This window comes from Onychomys torridus, chromosome 4 (assembly GCF_903995425.1).
Source record: "Onychomys torridus chromosome 4, mOncTor1.1, whole genome shotgun sequence".
Lineage (NCBI taxonomy): Eukaryota > Metazoa > Chordata > Mammalia > Rodentia > Cricetidae > Onychomys > Onychomys torridus.
In genome coordinates this window covers 114465535-114489866 of record NC_050446.1, presented here as the reverse complement: position 1 = coordinate 114489866, position 24332 = coordinate 114465535, and the positions used below count along the sequence as shown (strand labels likewise).

Below are 24332 nucleotides of genomic sequence, written 5' to 3'. Positions count from 1 at the left end.
ATTGCTTGGAGCAGACTGGCTTGTGGAAGATACTATTGCAAAGCTCCCAGTGATAGTCCCCAATCAACCCTTAATGTGGATAGATTTCTACACTATAGTTCTGTACTAGTAGGTTGTAAGTGGTAATAGTAACTGATTTTGTGTTCCTTTTTGCCTACCAAGTAGAAAATTTATGGAGAATGATTACTTACCATATATATGGTGCTTTGAATGCATTATAAAAGCCTTTGTTCACTTATATTTTTCTGTATTATGGAACTGTATATTTGTCAAGTTTGGAGTAAGAAAATCGAACGTTCAAAGTCAGGTTTGGATGTCCTGGTAGAGAAGTTAAATAAAGCCAACAGAGTTGCCTCCATTACTTTTTAATCTCTTGACTTTCTCATTTTTTATTTGTTTTGGGTAGTAAAGTAATAGCAGCAGATTAACAGGGCACTGCATCCAGAGGTCTTGAAGCCATTCTGTCACCACAAATGGGACTTCTGTGAAATTTATGCATTGATTTGCTCTACTTGACTTGTTTAGAAATAAACCATTATGAGAGCTAAAAAGTCATCAAAACATGTGGAGTAGAGGAGTCAAAGTGCTTAGAGGAAAACTTATTGCTTAGTTGTATGAAGTTGCTAGGTCTAGGAGACATCATGAACCTGGAGATATCAAGCATCAAATGAGAGATAAAGAAATCTATGAAGCATAAAAGCATGTTCTTTCAAAGGCTAAGTAAAAACGAGCGGAAATGAGATGCATTTCAATGTATTGTAAATGCTCAAATGAATGATTTTTTAAAAATTAGCATACCTGCTATAGATTTAATAGGAACACAGATTGTAAAATTTAAACTAGGTTTACTTGTTTTAGTATGTAACTATTATATTTTACAGCTGGGATATGAGAAAGGAATTAATAGACTTTACTAGTTGTAGTTGAAGTTTTCTCCAGTCCTGCCCAGCCCCACAGACCCTGCAACCACTTATAAAATAATCACCCAGAAGTTTATATTAATTAAACTGCTTGGCCATTAGCTCAGGCCTACCACTAGCTCTTACACTTAAACTCAGCCCATTTCTGTTAATCTATATGTCACCACATGTTTCGTGGCCTTACCTGTTGCCTTTACATGCTGCTCCCTCACTCATCCTTCTTCCAACCAACATTCCCTTCTCTCCTTGTCCTGCCTACACTATCCTGCCTGGCTACTGGCCAATCAGCGTTTTATTTATCAATCAATCACAGCAACATATATTCACAGCATACAGGACACCCCACAGCACTTCCCCTTTTCTGTTAGTTTCCAAATTCTGAAGATGAAATGTTATAGTGCTTACCAAGTTCTAGAAGATTGACGTAACACATTTAAATTGCACATCATACTTCCTAGAAATGAACTATAGCTGTCATTGGTTATATACTTGAGTTTTCAACACATGCATTCATTCGCATGATCCCTTGACAACAATGTGAAGTAAATGTTTTTATGATTCTTTGTTGTTTTGTGGCATGAGGTATTGAACTCAGGGCTTGTGATTCTAGGCAAGCTCTCAGGGTTGTACTCCTTTCCATCACCTTTGTCTTTTTTGAGACAGACTTACTAAGTTGTCTAGGCTGACCTTGAACTTGCTCTGTGTTCCAGGCTTGCCTTGAGCTTGTGATCCTCCTGTCCAAGCTGCCAAGCAGCTGGCATTATGGTCTTCCACAATAATTGCTTGCCACATTATTATGCTCATTTTATAGGAAACAATAGTCCTGAGACAGTTAAGTAATTTATCATTTATATAAGCTGCTATTTTTATTATATATAACACTTTTAAAACAATTTTACTTCCCAAAACGTAGGAAGCCTTTAAACATTTTTAAAAGGTATACATTTTACTCACAGAAGTGAATAATAGGGATTCAAACTCTATAATATTATTACTGCATTTTTGTTACTATCTCATCCTAACTAATTTCAGAAGGTTAAGAAGATAGCCTGAGACCATGGAATTAAGAGTAGATATTATAAAAGGAATTTTCTTAAAGGAAGACAAAAAGGAGAGTAATACTGTGCATCCTTTCTTAGGAAGGTGTCTTCCCCAGGCTTTCTGAGAGGTGCCACCTCCTCCTCCTCCTCTCCTTCTTCTTTCTTCTCCTCCTCCCCCTCCCTTTTCCCTCCCTTCCCCCTTCTCCCTCCTCCTCCTCCTTTTCCTCCTTTCCCTTCCCCTTCCTCCTCCTCCTCCTCTTCCTCCTCCTTCTCTTTCCTCCTCCTCCTCCTCCCCTTTCCTCTTCCTCCTTTTCCTTCCTCTTCCTTCTCCTCCTCCTTCTCCCCCCATCCCCTCTTACCCCCCCCACGCCCACCCCACTTTGGTGCAGAGCTGTTTGCAGTTCCTACTGAGCCCCAAGGGAAGCGAGGAGACTGCTTGAAGCAGAAGTCCTCAGAGCCTGGTTGCAGCTCCAAGGCCTGGGGAGTGGTGTCTACTCCCAAGGCTTCACCCAATTCTGAGTCTGATGCTCCAGAAACCAGAGTTCTTATCTGTAAATTCCTCAAAAAAATTCAGCCTTTCTCTAGTTTGAGAAACCTTATTTTCAATCTTTTCCCCCCTATTTTATTGAGAATAGATGTTTTTCTCACATAATGTATCCTGATTGTTGTTTCTATCTACTCTGCTCAGTTCCTCCCTACCTTCCCTCCTATCAGGATCCACTTCCTTTCTATCTCTCATTAGAAAGCAAACAGGTATGTTCCCTGTATTCCTGATCACTCCAAGACCTTTATCATGAAGGGGTGTTGGATTTTGTCAAATGCCTTTTCTGCATCTAGTGAGATGATCATGTGGTTATTTTCTTTGAGTTTGTTTATATGGTGTTTTACATGGATGGACTTTCGTATGTTGAACCACCCTTGCATCCCTGGGATGAAGCCTACTTGATCATGGCGGATAATTGTTTTGATGTGTTCTTGGAGTCTGTTTGCCAGAATTTTATTGAGTATTTTGCATCAATGTTCATGAGGGAGATCAGTCTGTAGTTCTCTTTCTTTGTTGCATCTTTGTTTGATTTAGGAATCAGGGTAATTGTAGCCTCATAGAAGGAGTTTGGTAATATACCTTCTGCTTGTATTGTGTGGAACAATTTAAAGAGTATTGGTATTAAGTCTTCTTTGAAGATCTGGTAGAATTTTGCAGTGAAACCATCAGGTCCAGGGCTTTTTTTTTTGGTTGGGAGACTTTTAATGACTGATTCTATTTCCTTAGGGGTTATTGGGACTATTTAAATGGTTTATCTGGTCTTGATTTAACTTAGGTATGTGGTACCTATCCAGAAAATTATCCATTTCTTTTAGATTTTCCAGTTTTGTGGAATAGAGGTTTTTGAAGTATGACCTGATGATTCTCTGGATTTCCTCATTGTCTGTTGTTATGTCCCCCTTTTCATTTCTGATTTTGTTAATTTGGATGCTCTCTCTCTGTCTTTTGGTTAGTTTGGATAAGGGCTTGTCTATCTTGTTGATCTTCTCAAAGAACCAACTCTTTGTTTCATTAATCCTTTGTATTGTTCTCTTTATTTCTATTTTATTGATTTCAGCTCTCAATTTGATAATTTCCTGGTGTCTGTTCCTCCTGGGAGACTTTGCTTCTTCCTGTTCAAGGGCTTTCAGGTGTGCTGTCAAGTCACTAGCATGAGATTTCTCCAGCTTCTTTATGTGGGCATTCAGTGCTATGAATTTCCCTCTTAGCACTGCTTTCATAGTATCCCATAAGTTTGGGTATATGGTATATTCATTTTCATTGATCTTTTGGAAGTCTTTAATTTCTTTCTTTATTTCTTCCTTAACCCATCATGGTATGTACTCACTCCTAGTAGGATACTAGATGTAAAACAAAGATGACTAGACTGCTACACAACTCCAGGGAGGCTACCTAGAAAACGGGACCCTAGGAAAGACCCAAGGATCACCCAATGACAGAGAAATGGATGAGATCTACATGAACAACCTGGACAATAGTGGGAGTAATGAAGGGTAAGATTTGAGGGAAAGAAAGCTTAGGGGAGTAGGAGATCCCAGCTGGATCAAGAACAGAAAGGGAGAATGAGGAATAACAGACCATAATAAATGAAGACCACATGAGAACAGGAATAGGCAGAGTGCTAGAGAGGTCCCCAAGAATCCACAATGATACATCCTCTGTAGACTGCTGGCAATGGTCGAGAGAAAGCCTGATCTGACCTAGTCTGGTGATCAGATGGCTAAACACCCTAACTATCGTGCTGGAACTCTTGTCCAATAACTGATGGAAGTAGAAGCAGAGATCCTCAGCCGGGCCCCAGATGGAGCTCCAGGAGTCCAACTGTCGAGAAAGAGGAGGGTCTGCAAGAGCGTGAATTGTTGAATCCAAGATTGCAAAAAGCACAGGGACAAATAGCCAAACAAATGGAAGCACATGAATTATGAACCAAAGGCTGTGGAGCCCCCAGCTGGATAAGGCCCTCTGGATAAGTGAGACAATTGAATAGCTTGATCTGCTTGCGAGGCATCCAGGCTGTGGGACCAGGACCTGTTCTTAGTGCATGAGCTGGCTGTTTACAGGGATACTTTGCTCAGTCTGGAAGGAGGTGACAGGACCTGCCTGTACTGAATCCATCAAGTTTAAATGAATCCCCAGGGGTGCCTTGATCCTGGAGGATATGGGAATGGAGGGGAGGAGCTGGGGGGAAGGTGGGGGTGCGGGCGGGAGAGGGGAGGACGGGAACGCATGGCTGATGTATAAAATTTAAAACACATAATAATAAAGGAAAAAAGAAAGCAAACAGGCTTCTAAGGGATAATAATAATTTAAAATATAATAAAACAAAAGCTAATACATTGGAATTGAACAAAACTAACAGAGGGAAGAGAGCCCAAGAGAAGGCAAAAGAAACAGAGACTCACTTATTCACACATTCAGGAATCACATAAACACACATAAACTGGAAGCTATGTCAAATAATCGGAGGACCCCGTGCAGACTGTGCAGGCCTTGTGTACACTGCTCAGTCTCTGAGTTAATGTGTGCTTTAATATTGTGGATTTAGAGGACCTTGTTCTCCTGGTCCTCCATCCCCTCTGGCTCTTACCCTGGTTTTGCCTCTTCTGCAGGGATGGTTCCCTGAGCTCAGAGGGGAAGGATTTGATGGGGCCATCCCCTTTAGGACTGAGTTCAAAACCCTTATTTTTAAGGTTCCGCATTGATTTCAAGAGCCAGCAGAGCAACTGGCTGACAAGCTATGAAAAGGAAAGGTTTTTAGGGATTGGAAAAATTGCTGATGGGACTAAAACAATTTTCTTTTGCTGTTTTCTAAGAACTTTTAGATGATTAGAATAGCAGAATGCTCTTGCTAGTATTTTGCATTTGTATGTGTGTTGTGTGTGTATGTGTCTGCATGTGTGTGGGTACATGGTAAGCATGCATTTATGTGTATAGGCTTGAAATTGATGTTGAATGTTTTCCTTGATTGGTCTCCACTTTATTTACTGAGGAAAGGCCACTCACTGAACTTGGGGCTTCTTGGTTCTAGCTGGTCAAGCTAGCCAACTTGCCCCAGGGATCTCTCTAATTCTGGGATTACAAGTGACTGCCATGCCTGCCTAGCTTTCTGTGTAGGTCTGGGGATCCAAATTCTGGTCCTTATAATTTCATGACAACTGCTTTATGCATTGAGCCATGTCTCAGGCCCTATTAATTTTTTGGATGACATATAACATCTATACATATTTTTGAGGCATAATATGATTTGATTTATGTCCATGTTGATTTATTAATGTTACCAGCTACTGGGGAAAGCAGAGTGGGGGACAGGGAAAGGTGAGTCAAAGATACAATTAGGTAGGAAGAATAAATCTGTTGTCCCTGTCATAGCATAGTGAGAGGATGGTGAACAGTAATTCATTGCATGTCCACAAACAGAAGATACAGCCTTAAGAGTTTGAAAAACATTGTTTGCATAGTTTTTATGCGATCTCTGCTGTTATGAACAATTTTTTACTTTATTTTCCCTGTGTGTGCATGCAAGCATACATGTATGTGCACAAGAAGACAACTCCTGCTGTGGTTCTTCAGTTATCACTCTGTTTTTAGTCCACCCTGTTTTCTTGAGGTGGGGTCTCTCTTATTTTTATTTTTAATTAGCATATAGGTTAATTAAATAGGTTTCCTTATGACACTTTATACATACTTTGTTCTGTTCTCTATTTTGTGTATTGTTAATAAACTCAGTTTTTTCGATGAATATGACTTTTATCCTATATTGAAAACAGTGAGTATTATATGTGTCTGTTTTCTGTTTTCCTAGGCTGCTCTTTATGGATGTGGCTGCTGGGCTGAAAATACTGGAGCTCATAACCCCTACTCCACAGCTGTGAGTACCTCAGGTATTTGCTGCTTTCATGGCCATTTTTCATAGCTACAATCTGTCAGTCATTTAATAATTAAACATTTATTTTATTTATTTATGAGAATGAGGGGAAACATTTATGAGAGTGTTGATGCATGAAAAACATCATTAATATTTGGGGGGTTTTTAAAGTTTGTTTAGTTTCCAATTATAAATGCTTTGTAAACTTTACCAGTAAAACTCTGATATTAAGCATCATTTAATTCTATTTTATTATCTAATGACCCATGATAGTTACATTCACATCACAAGTGGTATCAAAGCAGTGAGGCATTTCAGAAATTATCAGGTAATCTCTTGTGTCAGATGTTGACATAAAACTCACATCATGTGCTTTAGAATATATAGCCTATGGCATTTCCTCAAACTATTATCCTTTTAGCAAAAACAAAACTGTCTTTGTATGCATATTAAGAAAGTTTATAATTTAGTATTGATTGAAATAGAATGAGCATGTGTGATGTAGTATGTGTATGAGCATGCACATGTATGTTTGTTGATGTGTCCCTGTGCTGTAAGGATGGGAAATAGGGGTAGGGGAAATTTAATGGGTAGAATAATAATCTATTTTCAAAGTTTTATAATACTGATACCACATATACTTGAAGCTTTTTCCTCTTTATGTGGTGATACTACTGATAGACAAGGTCAGTGATAGTCACTCCTTCCGCATGTATCCCTCAAGTTCTTTTTCTAAACAGCCCCAGGCTTTATCACATCTGTGCAGTACAGATATATCTTCCCTTATTTTCTTCACCCCTTCAGTTTCTGACCACATTGGTTTTTGTTGTCTAGTACAGTAGCTCGCCTATGCTTCCTGCTACTCATCCTGTGATCTACTGTAATATACAGTGCATTAGTAAATTGTCATATGTTGTTTGAACTCACTCACACGCTGTTTCTCTAGGCTGGCCTTTCCCCACTTCAGACTCTAGTGTGTTTACTTTAGAGTATCCTCCAAGATCCCTTGACCTGGAATGGCCTGGTCTCCTAGGCCTGTGAGAAAGGGAATGGGGAATGGTAAAATTGCCCAGAAGTAAGATACCAAGATGACACACAGATTAAATTGCTAGAGTAAAAATAAAAACCTGTGTCCTAGAACATAGCTGGGAGATAATAGTTTCCAAGCACCTTCTCAAAACAAAAGATCCAACTACAGTTTATCCTATGTTGTTGAAGACCCAGGAGAGGCCAACACAGGAGGTGGTCTGCCTGAGATCTCCATCCACACATGATCTGGCTGACACCTGCCCTGTAGGTGGATTTGTCTTTGGATCACCAGCTCACCAAAAAATGACATGGAGACTCATTAGTTATGAAAGCTCGGCCTTAGTTTAGGCTTGTTCTTAACTAGTTCTTACAAGTTAAATTAACCCATATCTTTTAATCTACAATCTTTTATGTGGCTCAGTTACCTTGACTCTATACTCCACGTTCTGCTTCCTCTCCATCTGACTGGCAACTCTGCCCTTTTCCTCTTTGAGTCCACTCTGTCCCCAGAAGTTCCACCTAACTAACCTCTTCCTGCCTAGCTATTGGCCATTCAGCTCTTTATTAAAGCAGTCACAGTGACACACACATCTTCACACAGTGTAAAGGAATAGTCCACAACATGCCCACTGACTGGTACAGTTTCTTCCACTTGGCCCCAGTCCATTTCTGCTGGATGCTCAGTTGCCTGATCAGGTGCTCTACTGTCTTCGAGCTGTTTGTGGTCGTCTTTTTGCTTTCATGTTTGTCGCACACTTAACAGTTCTTCAAGACAGGAAGCATGGCTATTGTGGATATTTTCTGTACAGAACATCTACAATATAGACATTGTCCATTATAGTGTAGAACTTGGCGCTCTCCCGATTTTTTTTTTTTTTTTTTTTAATTTACCCTTTGTCTCTAGCCTGCTTCATTTCAGGTAGCTTCATAGAGTTTTCTTCTTCTTGAAAACAGTTGTTGGGTTTGATTATCTTCATTTCTCTATCTGCTTTCTCTTGCTGATTGGTGTCCTTGCTGTCTTCCTGATTTCAACTGTTTTCTCTTTGCCTATTAACTTCTACATCTGTGTCTGCTATGGGTTTTCTCTTCTGTTTTCCTGTTAAGTATTCCCCTGTGAGTTTTATGTATGTAATTTTTTTCCCATGGCTGCCTTTCTCCAGTGGTTTTCTTCTTAAAAACTCTTTCAAAATTACATTAAGATTATTGTGTATATGGGGGCCATATCTGTGTGCCACAGTGCATGTGTGGAGATCAGAGGACAACCCATAGAAGTCAGTTCTCTCTTCCTGCCATAGTTTCCCAAGGATCAGACTGAGCTTGTCAGGCTCAGCCGTATGTGTCTTTACCTGCTGAATCATCTCACTGACCCTCTTAACTGTTTTCTTGCCCTCATTGTCCTCCTCTTTTAGATATTAAATATTGGCACTATTATAATTCATTACGTCTTTCCATTTTTACTGATCTGTCTTTGTTATTCAGACTTTGTGTTTTCTAACCTGCCATGTGTGGCTTCCATCTGATCTATCTCCTTTCTTTGTATCAGAAAATATGATTGTGAGTCATGAGGCTATTTGATAGACAAATCAATAATGAATCGAAAGCACCCCAGTATAATTGTAAAAAATGCTTTTCATCTTTTATTTTGAACAGAAGAAGAAAATATAGTAATGCATTAATTTTCAGTTTAATCTTGATGGAACATAAAAATCTTGCCATACAGTATCAGAAATTAGCTAATGTATGTAGTCGTGTGTCTTTAAAGAAAAAATATGTGAACAAACTGAAGTAGGAAGCATTGCTTCATTTGTATTTTTCCACAAAACTGTCAGTATCATGTATTGTGCTTGTGTTGGTTTTAGCAAATGTCCTCACTGAGTTAGTTAATTGTTTTGGTATTATCCTTAAGGATATCCTAATATTTGGAACTGTCTTGAGGGTCTGCCTAACTGTGCCATTTTGTAAAAGAGATTCAATCTCTTTGAGATTACCTATTCAGCAACAAAACCCAGTTTTAAAAAACTGGTGATGTGGCAATTAGAATAAGAACCTACTTTATAAATTTGATCCTGTTAAGGAGAATGCAATGGCAAGAAAAGCTAGAATTGCACCATTAAGGTCTTTACAAGCTCCTTTTCCCTCTCTGTTCCCCATTTTGTCTCTCCTGCATCAGTTGTTTCCAGTTCATGGTACCCAGAATTGCATTTGAACGTGGATATGAGACATGTCATGTTGCTCCTTCCAAAGTGAAAGGATGAAATGTTCAAACTGGAGGATTATAGAACAGATTCCCTGCTCCTCCTTTCTGTAGGACTGTGTTGGCTTCTTTCTTGTTTTCCCTGGGACTGTTGTGTGAGGTTGATGATAGAAACACATGGCAGAGCTATATTAGTAAAATTATTAAGGCAGCTCCACGTAGTTAAAAGGGAGGTTTATTTTGTGGGATAACTTACAAGTGAAGGGATTGGTAACAGTGTCTGGGAAAGGTGTAGTGCAGTCTGGTGGTGTTCTCTGGAGAACTCTGCTCGGTCTACCTCCAGCATCCAGGGTTCAGGAACCAAGAGAGCTGGCCCATCTGGATCGGGCCTTGAGCAGTTGTAGAAAATCCAGAGACTTGGCTAGTGTTTTAGTTTATATATCTTGGAAGGTGATAATTGAAAAGCAGAGAAAAGACAGTTAGTTATGGTCAGGATAGGGCTCTCCCAAGGCCAGACAGGCAATTTGGTTATTACCCGAGGAATAAACTCCAGCATCTTGTTCTCATCATTGGGTAGGGAGGAATGAGTAGCAGCGTTTTTGGGACAGGAACTGCTCTTGCAAACACTGACAAATGTTCTGGAGCCATAGGACTAGTCAACGCTAGGAATGGAGTAGAGCATTCTCTTTGCTTCTTGTCCAGACTTGGTAGTTGTATTTGCTAGTTGTTAGTAACACAACAGGAATAACTGGCCATTGCTGTGGATGTGTAGTCAGTTGACATACGGTCCTCAGCATACTTCTTTCACTATTAAGTTCCATTTATTATATGTCACATCTTTTATAAAATACACAATATTTAATACTAGTAAGGGAAACAAAAATATTACCAATAGAAGAACGATAAAGCATTTTCACCTCACTTAACACACGGTTGTTGCTTTATGAGAAAATAAGGAACTGGGGATGTTCCTTCAGTGGTAAGTGTTTGCTTTACTGGTAATAAACTCACTCCCCATTCTGTGCCATTTATAGTCATTTTAAATTTCAGTCCTAATTCTTTGAACACAATGTAAACAGCAAGCAAAATGAATACACCTAGTTTTCATGTGGCGCACAACAGACAACCACACAGAACAGCTTGCACCGGGAAACAGTGACAGCTCTATCACTACCATAGCGTATGGGACAGCATAATACCTTCTTTTTCTCGAACATTCCTCTCCTTTCTCCTCTCCCCTTCTTTTGAGACCAAGTTTGAGTGGCCAAAGCTGGCTCTGAAATTTCATCTGCTGCCCTACTGTTGAGTGCTGAAAATGACAGATGTGAGTTCTTGTGTCTAGTCAGAAGTTTTAAAAATGAAAAAGGCATATTTTAGAATTGGTAAATTATTAAAAGTTTTTTATTATTGTCATTTTAAAAAACGAAAATAAGTAACTTGTAACTTTTTGAAGTAATAAGGCAGGCTTCTGAGGAAAGGAGTGCTGTGGGTGGATTGGCATCTCTTGAGTGCCTGACATAGAGCTTTCCACATGGTAAGACTAACATTTAAAGAAAAGCAACGAGCATGTGGCTCCAGCCTCTTTTAGAAGAACGCTTACTTTTTCTAAAGGTGGTTCATCATGGAATTCTCTTAAATAACACTTTAAAAATGGTTTAATTATTTGCTGAATTTGGATTTGTACATAGTTTTTCAGTAGCAGATGAGATGTATATTGTAAGATACATCCTTGTTGGTCTCTGGCCATAGAAAGGAAGAACATGTGAAGGATTAGAGGAGGAAACCAGCTGGAGATTGAGGTTGTGCTCTGGTTGATCTTAAGGTTGTCTTCTGTTCCTTGTCACTTTTCTTGCCTCATTTCTTCTCTTCTTTTCCCCCATCCTCCTCTTCGTCATTTCCTGCTTTTTGAAAATGGATTTTTTCTCATATAATATATTCTCAGTTTTCCCTTTCTCAACTCCCAGTTCCTCTCCACCTCCCCTTCCATGCACATCCACCCCCTTTCTATCTCCCATTATAAAATAAACAGTGTTCTAAGGGATAATGTCTGTCTGTCTATCTATCTATCTATCTATCTATCTATCTATCTATCTATCTATCTATCTGCCTGCCTATGAAGATTAAGCGTAGCTATAAAGAACACATCAGAATAGGACAAAACAAGTTAAGAGAAGGAAAGGAGCCTAAAACACAGATACAGATTCAGAGACTGACTCATTTGCACATTATTGGATCCCATAAAAACATGAAACTGGAAGCCATAATAGAGACACAAAAAACCTGTATGGTAAAAAGAGATTAAAAAAAAATAAGACAGGCCACACCAGTCAGAAGAACAGGTGAGTGATCCACCTGCCAGCTGAACTGCCCCATTCCCTAGATTCTGTCGCTAAAGACACTTCCCACAGCCCACCATCCCAGCTCACTACAGCCCTGCTGCCTGGCCCTGCCTCCAACACCTGGGGACTTCTGCCTCCCAGGAGCAGGGCACTCCAATCAGAAGAACAGCTCATTGTCCACCCTGCTGCTGGGCCCTGCCCCTAACCCCAGTGGACTTTTGCCACTTAGGCGTAGTCCATAACAGTTAAAACAGACTTATGCTGCTCAGGTGCAGGGCATACCAATCTGGAGAACAGAGATCCCCTGTTGCACCAAAGTCCAAGCTAACTTCCAGAAGACCAGCTTTCAACTTGGACTGAGACTTCCTACTTAATGGGGTCTTCATGGGCCAGCCTTAAAGACCTCTTCTTGGGTCCAAAGGAGACACTACAATAAGCGAGGTAAAAACTAGTATCTGATGGTGAAAGAAGGAATCTGCTCATACCGTGTTCTATCCTTCCATGTCTCTTTATTCTTCTACTCTTTTCTGTCTTTTCACTCTCCTAATTTTCTTGGCCTAATTGTCTATAATTTCTTAGTTCAAATTCTCTGTTTTCATCTTCCTGCTGCTGCTGCTGCTGCTTCCTCCTCCTCCTCCTCCTCCTCCTCCTCCTCCTCTCCTCCTGCTCCTCCTCCTCCTTTTCCTCCTCCTTCTCATCTCACCTAATAAGTCTTCTTTCACAGGAGGCTTGAACAATAGAAAAAGTTACAGGAGTTACCTCTCATTGGTCAAAAGCATATTCCTAGGGTAAGTGATAAGGAGCCGAGCCATTTACCCTGGCACTACACATTTTCAAGGTTTCAGGAGTAATAGGGAGGGCCATAGTAACCAAATGAGACAAAATCTGAGACATAGGTCTATTGTGAGCAGATTTGGCAAGCGAAGAATTGGCCTGCTTTTTTGTTTAGGGTGATTTGTGTTAGTTATCTTGGTAGATACCTGTAACTCTGACCTTGTGCATAACTGCAAAGTTTTAAACTTAGGATCTATTTACAAAGGCCTTTAGTCTAGTTTGAACTTGCTCTGAGGTAAATATGAGCTAAACATTGTGTTAGACTGAGGTGAGATTGTTATTTTCTTTGCCTGAGTAAAAGGAACAAGGCAGGCTTTAAGGGTCTACAGTCTCATGGGACAATAGATCTGGCTATGAAGCATATCCTACTATATTTTTCCATATATCAAAATTATACAACTAAATTAAAAGTCATCTTCCTCACCACCCACAGATATATGTACCCATAAGATTGAGATGTAATCATGAGATTACTGTACAAATTTAATGAAAATGCATGGTAATGGGGAGATATCATAGCTGTTATTGCACAAGAAGTTATAGTTGGAAGGAACAGTATTCAGAGTCAGTGGCCTGCAAGCCTTGCTTGATATGTTACCCCACCAGAGAACATTCTGCTGGTTGGTTGACATCTGAATTATCAATTGCTATAAGGTGTAATTGCATCATGGCCCACAATAGCTCATGACAATGGCTCCTGACACCTACCAGATCAGAGGACATGCCAGCTTCAGAAATCCAGAACACAAAGAGTAGAAAACCAAAGAAACAGAAGCCAAGGAACAAAACACCCATCCAACAAAGACCAACCCAGAAATCAGGACCTAGTTCTAAATCAACCCAAACTCAGCCTAAATACCAGTGTGAAAATACAATCAACAATAGCTAGGGTAATGTGGCACCATCAAAGCCCAGATATCCGAAAACAGCAAGACCTGAATATTCCAACACAGCCAAAGCACAAGAAAAAGACATTAGAAACAACTTTATGAAGATGATATAGGTCTTTAACAAAGAAATGAAAAACTCTCTTAAAGAAATCAAGGAAAAAACAACCAAAAATTGGAAGGAATCAATGAATCCCTTAAAGAATGCCAAGAAAGCCAAAAGCAAACAGGTAAAGTAAACTATTCAAGACATGAAAATCGAAACATAAGCAATAAAGTAAACACAAACTGAGGGAGTTACGGAAATGGAAAAACTTGGGTATGCAAAAGGAGTTACAGATGCAAGCTTCAACAGAATACAAGATAATGGAAGAGAGAATCTTAGGTATTGACGGTACAATAGAAGAAACAGATTCATCCTTCTAAGAAAATGTTAAGTCTAAAAAACGTCTAACACAAAAAACATGCAGGAAATCTGGTACGCTATGAAAAGACCAAACCTAAGAATAATAGGAATGGAAGAAGAAGAATCCCAGCTCAAAAACCCACAACATAATATTTAACAAAATCATAGAATAAAATTTCCTAACCTAAAGAAGGAGATGCCATTAAAGATACAAGAATCTTACAGAATACCAAATAGATTGAATCAGAAAAGCAAGTCCCCATGGCACATAATAATCAAAATACTAAACATACAGAACAAAGAAAGAATATTAAAAGCTGCAAGGAAAAGGCCAAATAACATATAAAGCAGACCTATTAATGGCATACTTTTCTTTTCCTTCCTCCAATTCCCAAATAACAAACAGGGAGACTTAATATAAATTATAAATGCCCAGCTGATAGCTCAGACTTATTACTAACTAGCTTTTACAAGTTAAATTAACCTATTTTTGTAGCAGGAATCTTAAAGGTACTTGTTAATTAAAACAAACCTGAGGCTAGTTATTGGGGTGAATGCTGGAAGATCAGAGAAGCATAACAAGCCACAGTTATCTCACCTTGCTAGTTCCTCAGGTGATCTTGTTTCCTCAGGCTGGAAGCTTCTGAGTCTTCCTCCACATGAATCTCAGCTGAACTGTGTTGCTCCAAAGCCTAAATGCTTAACCAACCAAATGCTTAACTAACTACATGCTTTACTCACTTAGTTCTTGGTCCTCACGCTTTATATACCTTTCTCTTTCTGCCCCCACTCCCTGGGATTTAAGGTTGGGTTTCTGGGATTAAAGGCATGGGTCATCATGCTTAGCTGTTTTTAAAGTGGCCTTGAACTCAGAGATCCAGCTAGCTCTGCCTCCCAAGTGCTGGGATTAAAGGCGTGTACCACCACCGCCCAACTTCTGCTATAGCTTACTCTTCCCATTTCCTAGCTACCATTTTTGGCTTTGTTCTAGTGGCTGTCTGTTCTCTGACCCCAGATATGTTTATTTCAGGGAACACACAATATTTCAGGAAACACAATACCCACCACATATTTTTATTAATCTATGTATTGCTGCTCTTACAACTTAAATTAATCTATTTCTATTAATCTATGTATTGTCATGTGGCTCATGGCTTTACTTGTCTTCCAGCATATTTTGCTCCCTCTGTGACTCCTGGTGATCTCCTTGTGCAGGCTGGTGACTTCTCTGACTCTACTCTTCTTCCTCCCAGCATTCTCTGTGCTCCAAAAATTCTGCCTAGCTATCGACTAATCAGCTTTTTATTAACCATGAGAACAGCACATATTTACAAAAGGATTATTCCACAGCAACCTGTAAGAATTATTCCTGACTTCTCAACAGAGACTCTTAAAGCCAGAAAATTCTGGAAAGATGTCTTGCCAGACACTAAGAGACCATGCATGCCAGCCCAGACTACTATACCCAGCAAAACTTTCAGTCAACATAGATGGAGAAAATAAGATATTTCATGATAAATTCAAATTTAAACAATATCTGTCCACAAATACAGCTCTATAGAAGGCACTAGAAGGAAAACCCCAACCCAAGGAAGTTAACTATCCCCATGAAAATTCAGGCAATAGATAATATCAAACCAGCAAGATCTAAAGAAAGGAAACACAGACACAGACACACACACACAGACATACACACATACACACACTACCACCACCACCAAAATAACAGGATTTAACAGTCATTGCTCATTATTATCTCTCAACATCAATGGGCCGAATAACCAATTAAAAGTCACATGATAACAGAATGGAAACGAAAACAGGAGGATCCATTGTTCTGTGCATATAGGAAACACAACTCAACATCAAAGGAAGATATTACTTCAGAATAAAGGGCTGGAAAAAGATTTTCTGAGCAAAGGGACCTAAGCAAGCTGATGTAGTTATTCTAATATCTTAACAAAATAGGTATCAAACCAGAATTAAGCAAAAGTTATGGAGAAGCACATCTCATACTTGTCAAAGGAAAAATGCACCAGGATGCTGTCCTATTTCTGAACATTTATGCCCCACATGCAAGGGCACCCACATTTGTTAAAAAAAAAAAAAAAGAAAAAATTACTAAAGCTTATATCACATATTGAACATCACTCTTACCAATGAACAGGTTGACCAGACAGAATCTAAACAGAGAAATAATAGTACTAACACATTATTATGCAAATGGACCTAACATATATTTACAGAACATTTCACCCCCACACAAAGAATATACCTTCTTTTCAGCACCTCATTGAACCTTTCCTAAAATTGATCATACATTCAGATATAAAGCAAGTTTCAGCAGACACAAGAAAATCGAAATAACCCCCTGTATCTTATCAGACCATTGTGGTTTAAGGCTGGATTTCAACAACACCAGAAATAACAGAAAGCCTACAAACCCGTGGAAACGGAACAACTCTCAGTAGAATTACTGAGATTATCACTAGGTCAAGGAAGAAATAAAGAAGGAAATTAAAGACTTCATAGAATACACTGAAAATGATGCACAACATACCCAAACTTTGGGGACATAATCCAAGTGATGCGAAGAGGAAGGTTCATAGCACTAAGTACCTTCATGAAGAGGTTGGAGAGATCTCATACCAGTGACATAACAGCATACCTGAAAGCTCTAGAATAAAAAGAAGCAAACACACCTAAGAGGAGTAGATGGCAGGAAATAATCAAACTGAGGGCCGAAATTAAAGGAAAAAAAATAGAAACAGAGAATAATACGAATAATTATTGAAACAGAGAGTTTTGTTTTGTTTTTTTTTTTTGAGAAAATCAACTAGGTAGACAAAATTTTATCCAAGCTTACTAAAAGGCAGAGAGAGAGAGAGAGAGAGAGAGAGAGAGAGAGAGAAAGAGAGAGAGAGAATATGAATGAATGAATTTACAAAATCAGAAAGGAAAAGAGGGATGTAACAACAGATACCAAGGAAGTCCAAAGAATCATTAGGTTATACTTCAAAAACCTATACTCCCCCAAACTGGAAAATCTAAAAGAAATGGACAATTTTCTCAATATATCCACTTAACAAAGTTAAATCAAGATCAGATAAACAATTTAAATAAACTCCCAATGAAATAGAAGTATTCATTAAAAGTTTTCCAACCAGTCACTATGATCCTGGGAGCCAAGCTATCAGGAAAATGCAGCCCTTGACTGAAGAAGAGACCCAAGTAATATTTGTGAAGATTTCAAAATACATCAAGGAGAATCTATAGTTCCTGATGGACAGGCCCAACAGTACTTCCTATTTCTGCCTGCACAACAACCAGAATGTACTAAGTGAGTGTGATGATTCTGAAGCTGGCCACTAACATCTCTAGGGATAAGCTAGTGTCACTGGGGACATGTTTTGGAAAGTTGACCAAGACCCACAAGTTCTAGTTGCATGTTACAGCTCTCAGATACCGTGCACCCTATGCCAATTTTAAAGTGTGGATAAAGTCAGGAGCAGAACAGCTTTTCACTGAAAATACTTCTCAGTACCAGGGAATAGTGGTTTATTCCATGGTAGACATTCCTTTGGGGTTGGGCGTGGCCACAGAGTCTACTCAAGACTACAGAAAAGTGGACCCCATGGCAATTGTCGTGTTTCATCAAGCAAGCATTGGGGAATACGTACTGCATGAAGAAGCGTTGATGTAGGATGGTCATCCCAAGACCTTTTTGCGGTGTGAGTGGACTTATCTTTGTTTTCTGTGTGTGCAGAAAACATCATGTTAAATTTGGATAACACTGATAGGTGCAGCTTACATTCTTACTCAACAGAAATGGCTCAAAAAATAGAGATTCAGGTACTCGAGAGGCAAAAGTAAGTAGATCACAAATCTAAGGCCTGCTGGGGCTACTTGGCAAGATCAGGGCTAACCTAGGCTACATAGTGAGACACTGTCTCAAAGCTCTAAAACAAACAAACAAGCAAACAAACAAAAACCCCAAACAAACAAAAAATTAGAGTGTTTCTATTCTGTTAAAAAAATTCTCTTTCTTTGTTGACTCTGTGTGGTTTGGGTATTAGGGTGACTGACCTTAGAAAATGAATTTGATAATGTTTTTTTCTGTTTCTCTTTTGTGGAATAATTTGACGAATATTGGTGTTAGCTCTTCTTTGAAAGTCTAGTGGAATTCTGCTCTAAAAGAGCCCAGGGCCAAATGGTTTTATTGCAGAATTCTACCAGACGTTCAAAGAAGATCTAAAACCAACACTTGTCATATTATTCCACATAATATGGAAATAGAAATCGAAATAGAAGGAACATTGCCACATTCATTTTATGAGGCCATAGTCACTCTGATACCCCAACCACACAAAAACTAAACAAAGGAAGAGAATTATAGACCAATTTGCCTCATGAACATAGATGCAAAAATTCTCAATAAAATACTCAAACTGTATCTAAGGAACATCAAAAAGATTATCCATGATCAAGTAGGCTTCCTCCCAGAAATGCAACCAGCATTGGTTCAACATGAAAATCTGTCAGTGTAATCCACCATGTAAACAAACTGAAAGAAAAAAAGCCACATGATCATCTCATTAGATGGTGAAAAGCCTTTGACAAAATCCAACACCCTTCTTAATAAAAGTCTTGGAGAGATGAGGGATATAAGGGACATACCTAAACATAATAAAGGCAGTTTACAGCAAGCCTATATCCAAAATCAAATTAAATGGAGAGAAACTCAAAGCAATTCTTCTAAAATTAGGAACAGGTCAACGGCTCTCCATTCTCTCCATATCTATTCAGTATAATACTTGAAGTTCTAGCTAGAGCAATTAGACAACAAAAGGAGATCAGTGGATACATATTGGAAAGGAAGAATCGAAGTATTGCTATTTGCAGAAGATATGCTAGTATACATAAGCGACCCCAAAATTTCTAACAGGGAAACCCCCCTTTTTATTTTTCTTTATTAAGAAATTTTCTACTCACTCTACATACCACCCACAGATCCTCCCTCCTCCCACTCCCCAGCCCTCCCTCCCAAGCCATCCCACATCCCTACATCCCCCAAATCAAGGCCTCCCATGGGGAGTCAGCAGAGCCCAGCACACTGAGCCTAGGCAGGTTGTGGTGGGTATTGTGTTCCCTGAAATATTGTGTGTTCCCCGAAATAAACATATCTGGGGTCAGAGAACAGACAGCCACTAGAACAGAGCCAGAAATGGTGGCTAGAAAATGGGAAGAGTAAGCCATAACAGAAGTTGGGCGGTGGTGGTACACACCTTTAATCCCAGCACTTGGGAGACAGAGCTAGCCAGATCTCTGAGTTCAAGGCCACCTTAGAAACAGCTAAGCATGGTGACCCATGCCTTTAATCCCAGGAAGTGGGGGCAGAAAGTAAAAGGTATATAAGGCATGAGGACCAGGAACTAAAGAGGAAAAAGCATGTAGTTAGTTTAAGCTTTGGAGCAACACAGTTCAGCTGAGATTCATGTGGAGGAGGACTCAGAAGCTTCCAGCCTGAGGAAACAAGATCACCTGAGGAACTAGCAAGGTGAGATAGCTGTGGCTTGTTCTGCTTCTCTGATCTTCCAGCAGTCACCCCAATAACTGGCCTCGGGTTGAGTTTTATTAATAAGACTCTTTAAGATTCATGTTACAGCAGGTCCAGGCCCCTTCCCACTGCACCAAGGCTGTGTAAGGCATCACACCACAGGCACCTGATTCCCAAAAGCCTAACTGGGAACTCATTACAGCTGATAAACATCTTCAGTGAAGTGGCTGGATACAAAATTAACTGAAAAAAGATCAGTAGCCCTCATATATACAAATGGCCAGGCGGTGGTGGCACACGCCTTTAATCTCAGCACTCGGGATGCAGAGGCAGGTGGATCTCTGTGAGTTCAAGCCCAGCCTGGTCTACAAAGTGAGTTCCAGGAAAGGTGCAAAGCTACACAGAGAAACCCTGTCTCAAAATAAACCAACCAACCAACCAAATAAACAAAAACCAAAAAACAACAACAACAAAAAACAAAAACAAATGATAAATTGTCTGAGAAAGAAATCGGGTGGGGTGGGGTGAAATCTTTCACAATAGCCACAAATAATATAAAATATCTAACCAAGAAAGTGATAGACCTGTATGACAAGATCTTCAATTTTTTGAAGCAAGAAATTGGAGAAGGTAGTGGAAGATAAATCTCCCATGCTTATGGATTGGTAGGATTAATGTAGTAAAAATGGCCATTTTACCAAATGCAATCTACAGATTCAAAGCAATCCCCATCAAAATTCCAACTCAATTTTTTTAAATAAAGATTTTTTTTATTTCTTATGTATACAGTGTTCTGCCTGCAGGCCAGAAGAGGGCACCAGATCTCATTATAGATGGTTGTGAGCCACCATGTGGTTGCCAGTAATTGAACTCAGGACCTCTGGAAGAACAGCTAGTGCTCTTCACCTCTGAGCCATTTCTCCAGCCCCGTCCCCCCCAACACAGTTCTTTACAGACCTTGAAAGAACAACACTCAACTTCATATGGAAAAACAAAACCTAGTATAGCTAAAACAATCCTCTACAATAAAAGAACTTCCAGAGGTATCACCATCCCTGATTTCAAGCTGTACTGTAGAGCAATAGTAATAAAAACTGCATGGTATTGACATGAAAACGGATGAGTTGATCAATGGAATTGAATCTAAGACCTAGAAGTAAATCCACACAGGTATGGATACCTGATTTTCGACAAGGAAGCCAAAAATTATACAATGGAAAAAAGAAAACATCTTTAACAAATGGTGCCGGTCAAATTGAATGTTTTCATAGAGAAGAGTGAAAATGATCTATATTTATCACCCTGTACAAAGCTCAAGTCCAAGTGGATCAAAGACCTCTCAACATAAATCCAGATATGCTGAACCTGATAGAAGAGAAAGTGGGGGAAATAGCCTTGAGCACATTGGCACAGGAGACATCTTCCTGAACAGAACACCAGCAGTCCAGGCACTAAGACTGACAATTACCACCTGGGACCTTATGAAAGTGATAGGCTTCTATAAAGGAAAGGACACTGTCAAAGGGACAAAATGACAGCCTGCAGAATGGGAAAAGATCTTCAACAACTCCATATCTGACAGAGGGCTAATATCAAAAATATATAAAGAACTCAAGAAAGTAGACATCAAAAAACCAAATAATCTAGTTAAAAAATGATGTACAGATCTGAACAGAGAATCATCATCAAAACAATCTCAAATGGCCGAGAACACTTGACGAAATCTTCTATGTCCTTAGTCATCAGGGAAATGTAAATAAAAAAGACACTGAGATTTGAATGGCTAAGATCACAAACAGAAGTGGCCGCTCATGTTGTTGAGTATGTGGAGCAAGGGGAACATTCCTCCACTGCTTTATAGACATCAGCTCTACTTCTCCATGTTCAATGAATTGTGTTTGTGTTGTTTTCAGCAGTAGGGCCTTACTGTCAGTTTGTGGAGAGCAACCTGTAGTCTTGAAAATAGTCTAGGTTGTTTGGGCATCCTCATAGGACCCTTTGGCCAGCAACTCAATTATATGTATCCAATTTCTGGAACAGAAGCTTCATTTGGAGACATGAAATGTCCAGTGGGGCTCTGTCTCCCCCATTTTAGTGATTTCATTTAGATTACCCTCATATATGTACCTATTTTAGGAAGCTTCTGTATTGTTTGCACACTACCTTTCAAATGCCCCTTAATTTTAGCTGTTTGTACCATATTCCCTCTTACCTCCCACTTCCTACTTGTTTTTCTTATTCCAGCACACCACCATCCAAACACAGCTATCTGTTCTGTTTCCCTTTCCTAGGGAGATCTATCTTCTTGCAGCTCCATCCCCAGTCCCTTATGCTGTGCCTAACCTCTGTGGTTTTGTGGATTGTGGCTTGGTTATCATTGACTTAACAGCTAATATTCATATACAAGTGGATATATACCATATTTGTCTTTCTGAATCTGGGTTACCTTACTCAGGATGATTATTTTTTCCTAGGTCCATCCATTTATCTGTGAATTTCATGTTGTTTGTTTTTTCTTTTTGGTTTTTCGAGACAGGGTTTCTCTGTAGCTTTGGAGCCTGTCCTGGAACTCGCTTTGTAGACCAGGCTGGCCTCTGACTCACGGAGATCCACCTGTCTCTGCCTCCCGAGTGCTGGGATTAAAGGTGTGCGCCACCACTGCCCAGCTGTTTGTTTTTTTTTTAATGGCTGAGTCATATTCCAATGTGTAAATCTACCATATTTTCCTTATCCATTCTTCTATTATGGGCATCTAGGTTGTTTCCAATTTCTAGCTTTATGAATAAAGCAGCAATGAACATGGTTGAGCAGTTGTCTCTGAGGTAGGATGAAGCCTCCTTTGGATATATACTAAAGAGTGGTTTAGCTGAATCTGTAGGTAGATTGATTCTTGTCTTCCTGAGGAACCACCACACTAATTTCCATAGTGGCTGTACACATTTGCACTCTCACCAGCAATGGATGAGTGTTCACTTTTATTCAATGTCCTTGCCAACATGAGCTATCATTTGTTTTACTGCTCTTAGCCATTGAAATTTCAAAGTAGTTTTAATTTGCATTTCCCTGATGACTAAGCATGTTGAACATTTCCTTAAGTGTTTCCCAGCCATTTGAGTTTCCTTTTTTGGGAATTCTTTGTTTAGATCTGCATCTCATTTTTATTTGGGTTATTTGTTTTCTTTGTATCTAGTTTAGTGTGTGTGTTCTGTGTACATTTTGGATATTAGCCTCCTATCAGATGTGTAGCTGGTAAAAATCTTTTCCTGTTCTATAGGCTGCTGCTTTGTCTGAATGACGGTGTCCTTTGCAGTGCAGAAGCTTCTCAGTTTCCTGAGGTCTCCTTTATTAACTGTGGATCTTAGTGCCTGTGCTAACTGTGCCAATGCATTCAAGGCTGTTCCTGGCTTTCTCTACTATTAGGTTCAGTGTATCTGGTTTTATGTTGAGATTTCTGATCCATTTGAGGTTGAGTTTTGTGCAGGGTGATAAGTATGGATCTGTTGGAACTCTGACATGCAGCCATCCAGTTTGACCAGCACCATTTTGTGAAGATACTGTATTCCACTTTGTATTTCTGTCGTCTTTATAAAAAAAAAAATGATGTGTTCATAGGTATGTGGATTTTTGTCTAGGTCTTCAATTTGATTCCATTCAACATCATGTCTGTTTTTGTGCCAATATTATAGCTCTGTAGTACAATTTGAGGTTGAGGATGGTGGTATCTCCATCAATCCTCTTATTATTTAGGATTGTTTTAGCTATCCTTTTGTGTGTGTGTGTGTGTGTGTGTGTGTGTGTGTGTGTGTGTGTGTGTGTGTAGTCTGAGGCTGAAAATTGCCCTTTCCAAGATCTGTGAAGAATTGTTTTGGAATTTTGAGGGCAATTGCATTGAATCTGTAGATTGCTTTTTGGTAGGATGGCCATTTTTACTGTAATCATCCTACTGATCATGAGCGTAGGAGATCTATCATCTGGTATCTTCTTCAACTTCTTTCTTAATGTCTTAAAGTTTTTACCATACAAGCTTTTGACTTTCATGGTTATAGTTACCACAAACTTTTTAATTATTTGAGGTTATTGTGAATGGTGTTGTTTCCTTTATTTTCTTCTGTTTTGTTAATTTGCTTCTTTTGTTTGTGTTTTCATAGATTTAAGGGATTTATTCATATACTATTTAAGGACTATTTTAGAGTTCCTATTGCTGCAGTAAAACACAATAACCAAAAAGCAATTTTGGGAGGAAAAGGTCTATTTAGCTTACACTTCCACACATCATTTTTCATCATGAAGGTAGTCAGGACAAGGACTCAAACAGAGCAGGTCTGAAGAAAGGAGCTGGTGCAGAGGCTGTGAAGGGGTGCTGCTTACTGGCTTGCTTCACATGGTTTGGTCAGCTTGCTTTTGTATAGAACACAGGATCATGGGTTGGGTTGCCCTTCCTTCCCCCCTCCCCCCCATCACTAATTAAGAAAATTCCTTATAGGGTGGCCCACAGCTCGATCTTATGGAGGCATTTTATTCAATCAAGGTTCCTCCTCCTCTCAGATGACTATAGTTTGTTTCAAGTTGACATAAATCTAGCCAAAAAAGGACCTCTATCATATTCATAAAAACTATTTTAAGGTCTTTGTCTTATTTCAGCCATGTTGCATTTCTTAGGGCTTACTGTGGTAGGTTGCTGGGCTCTAGTTGTCCTGGCTGTTTCTGTGCTGGTGTC

The 24332-nt window shown here is 39.4% G+C and overlaps 1 protein-coding gene and 1 pseudogene across 3 annotated transcripts in view; both read left to right on the top strand.

Annotated features, from left to right (window-relative positions):
• Tasp1 (taspase 1) overlaps window positions 1-24332 on the top strand; it is a 270718-nt gene that overhangs the window by 120858 nt on the left and 125528 nt on the right. For all 3 annotated transcript variants that reach the window (XM_036185439.1, XM_036185442.1, XM_036185440.1), the window contains one exon: window positions 6307-6385. In XM_036185439.1, coding sequence (XP_036041332.1) covers window positions 6307-6385 — 79 coding nt within the window. The remainder of the gene's footprint in view (window positions 1-6306; window positions 6386-24332) is intronic.
• On the top strand, window positions 17260-17761 carry LOC118581262 (annotated as a pseudogene).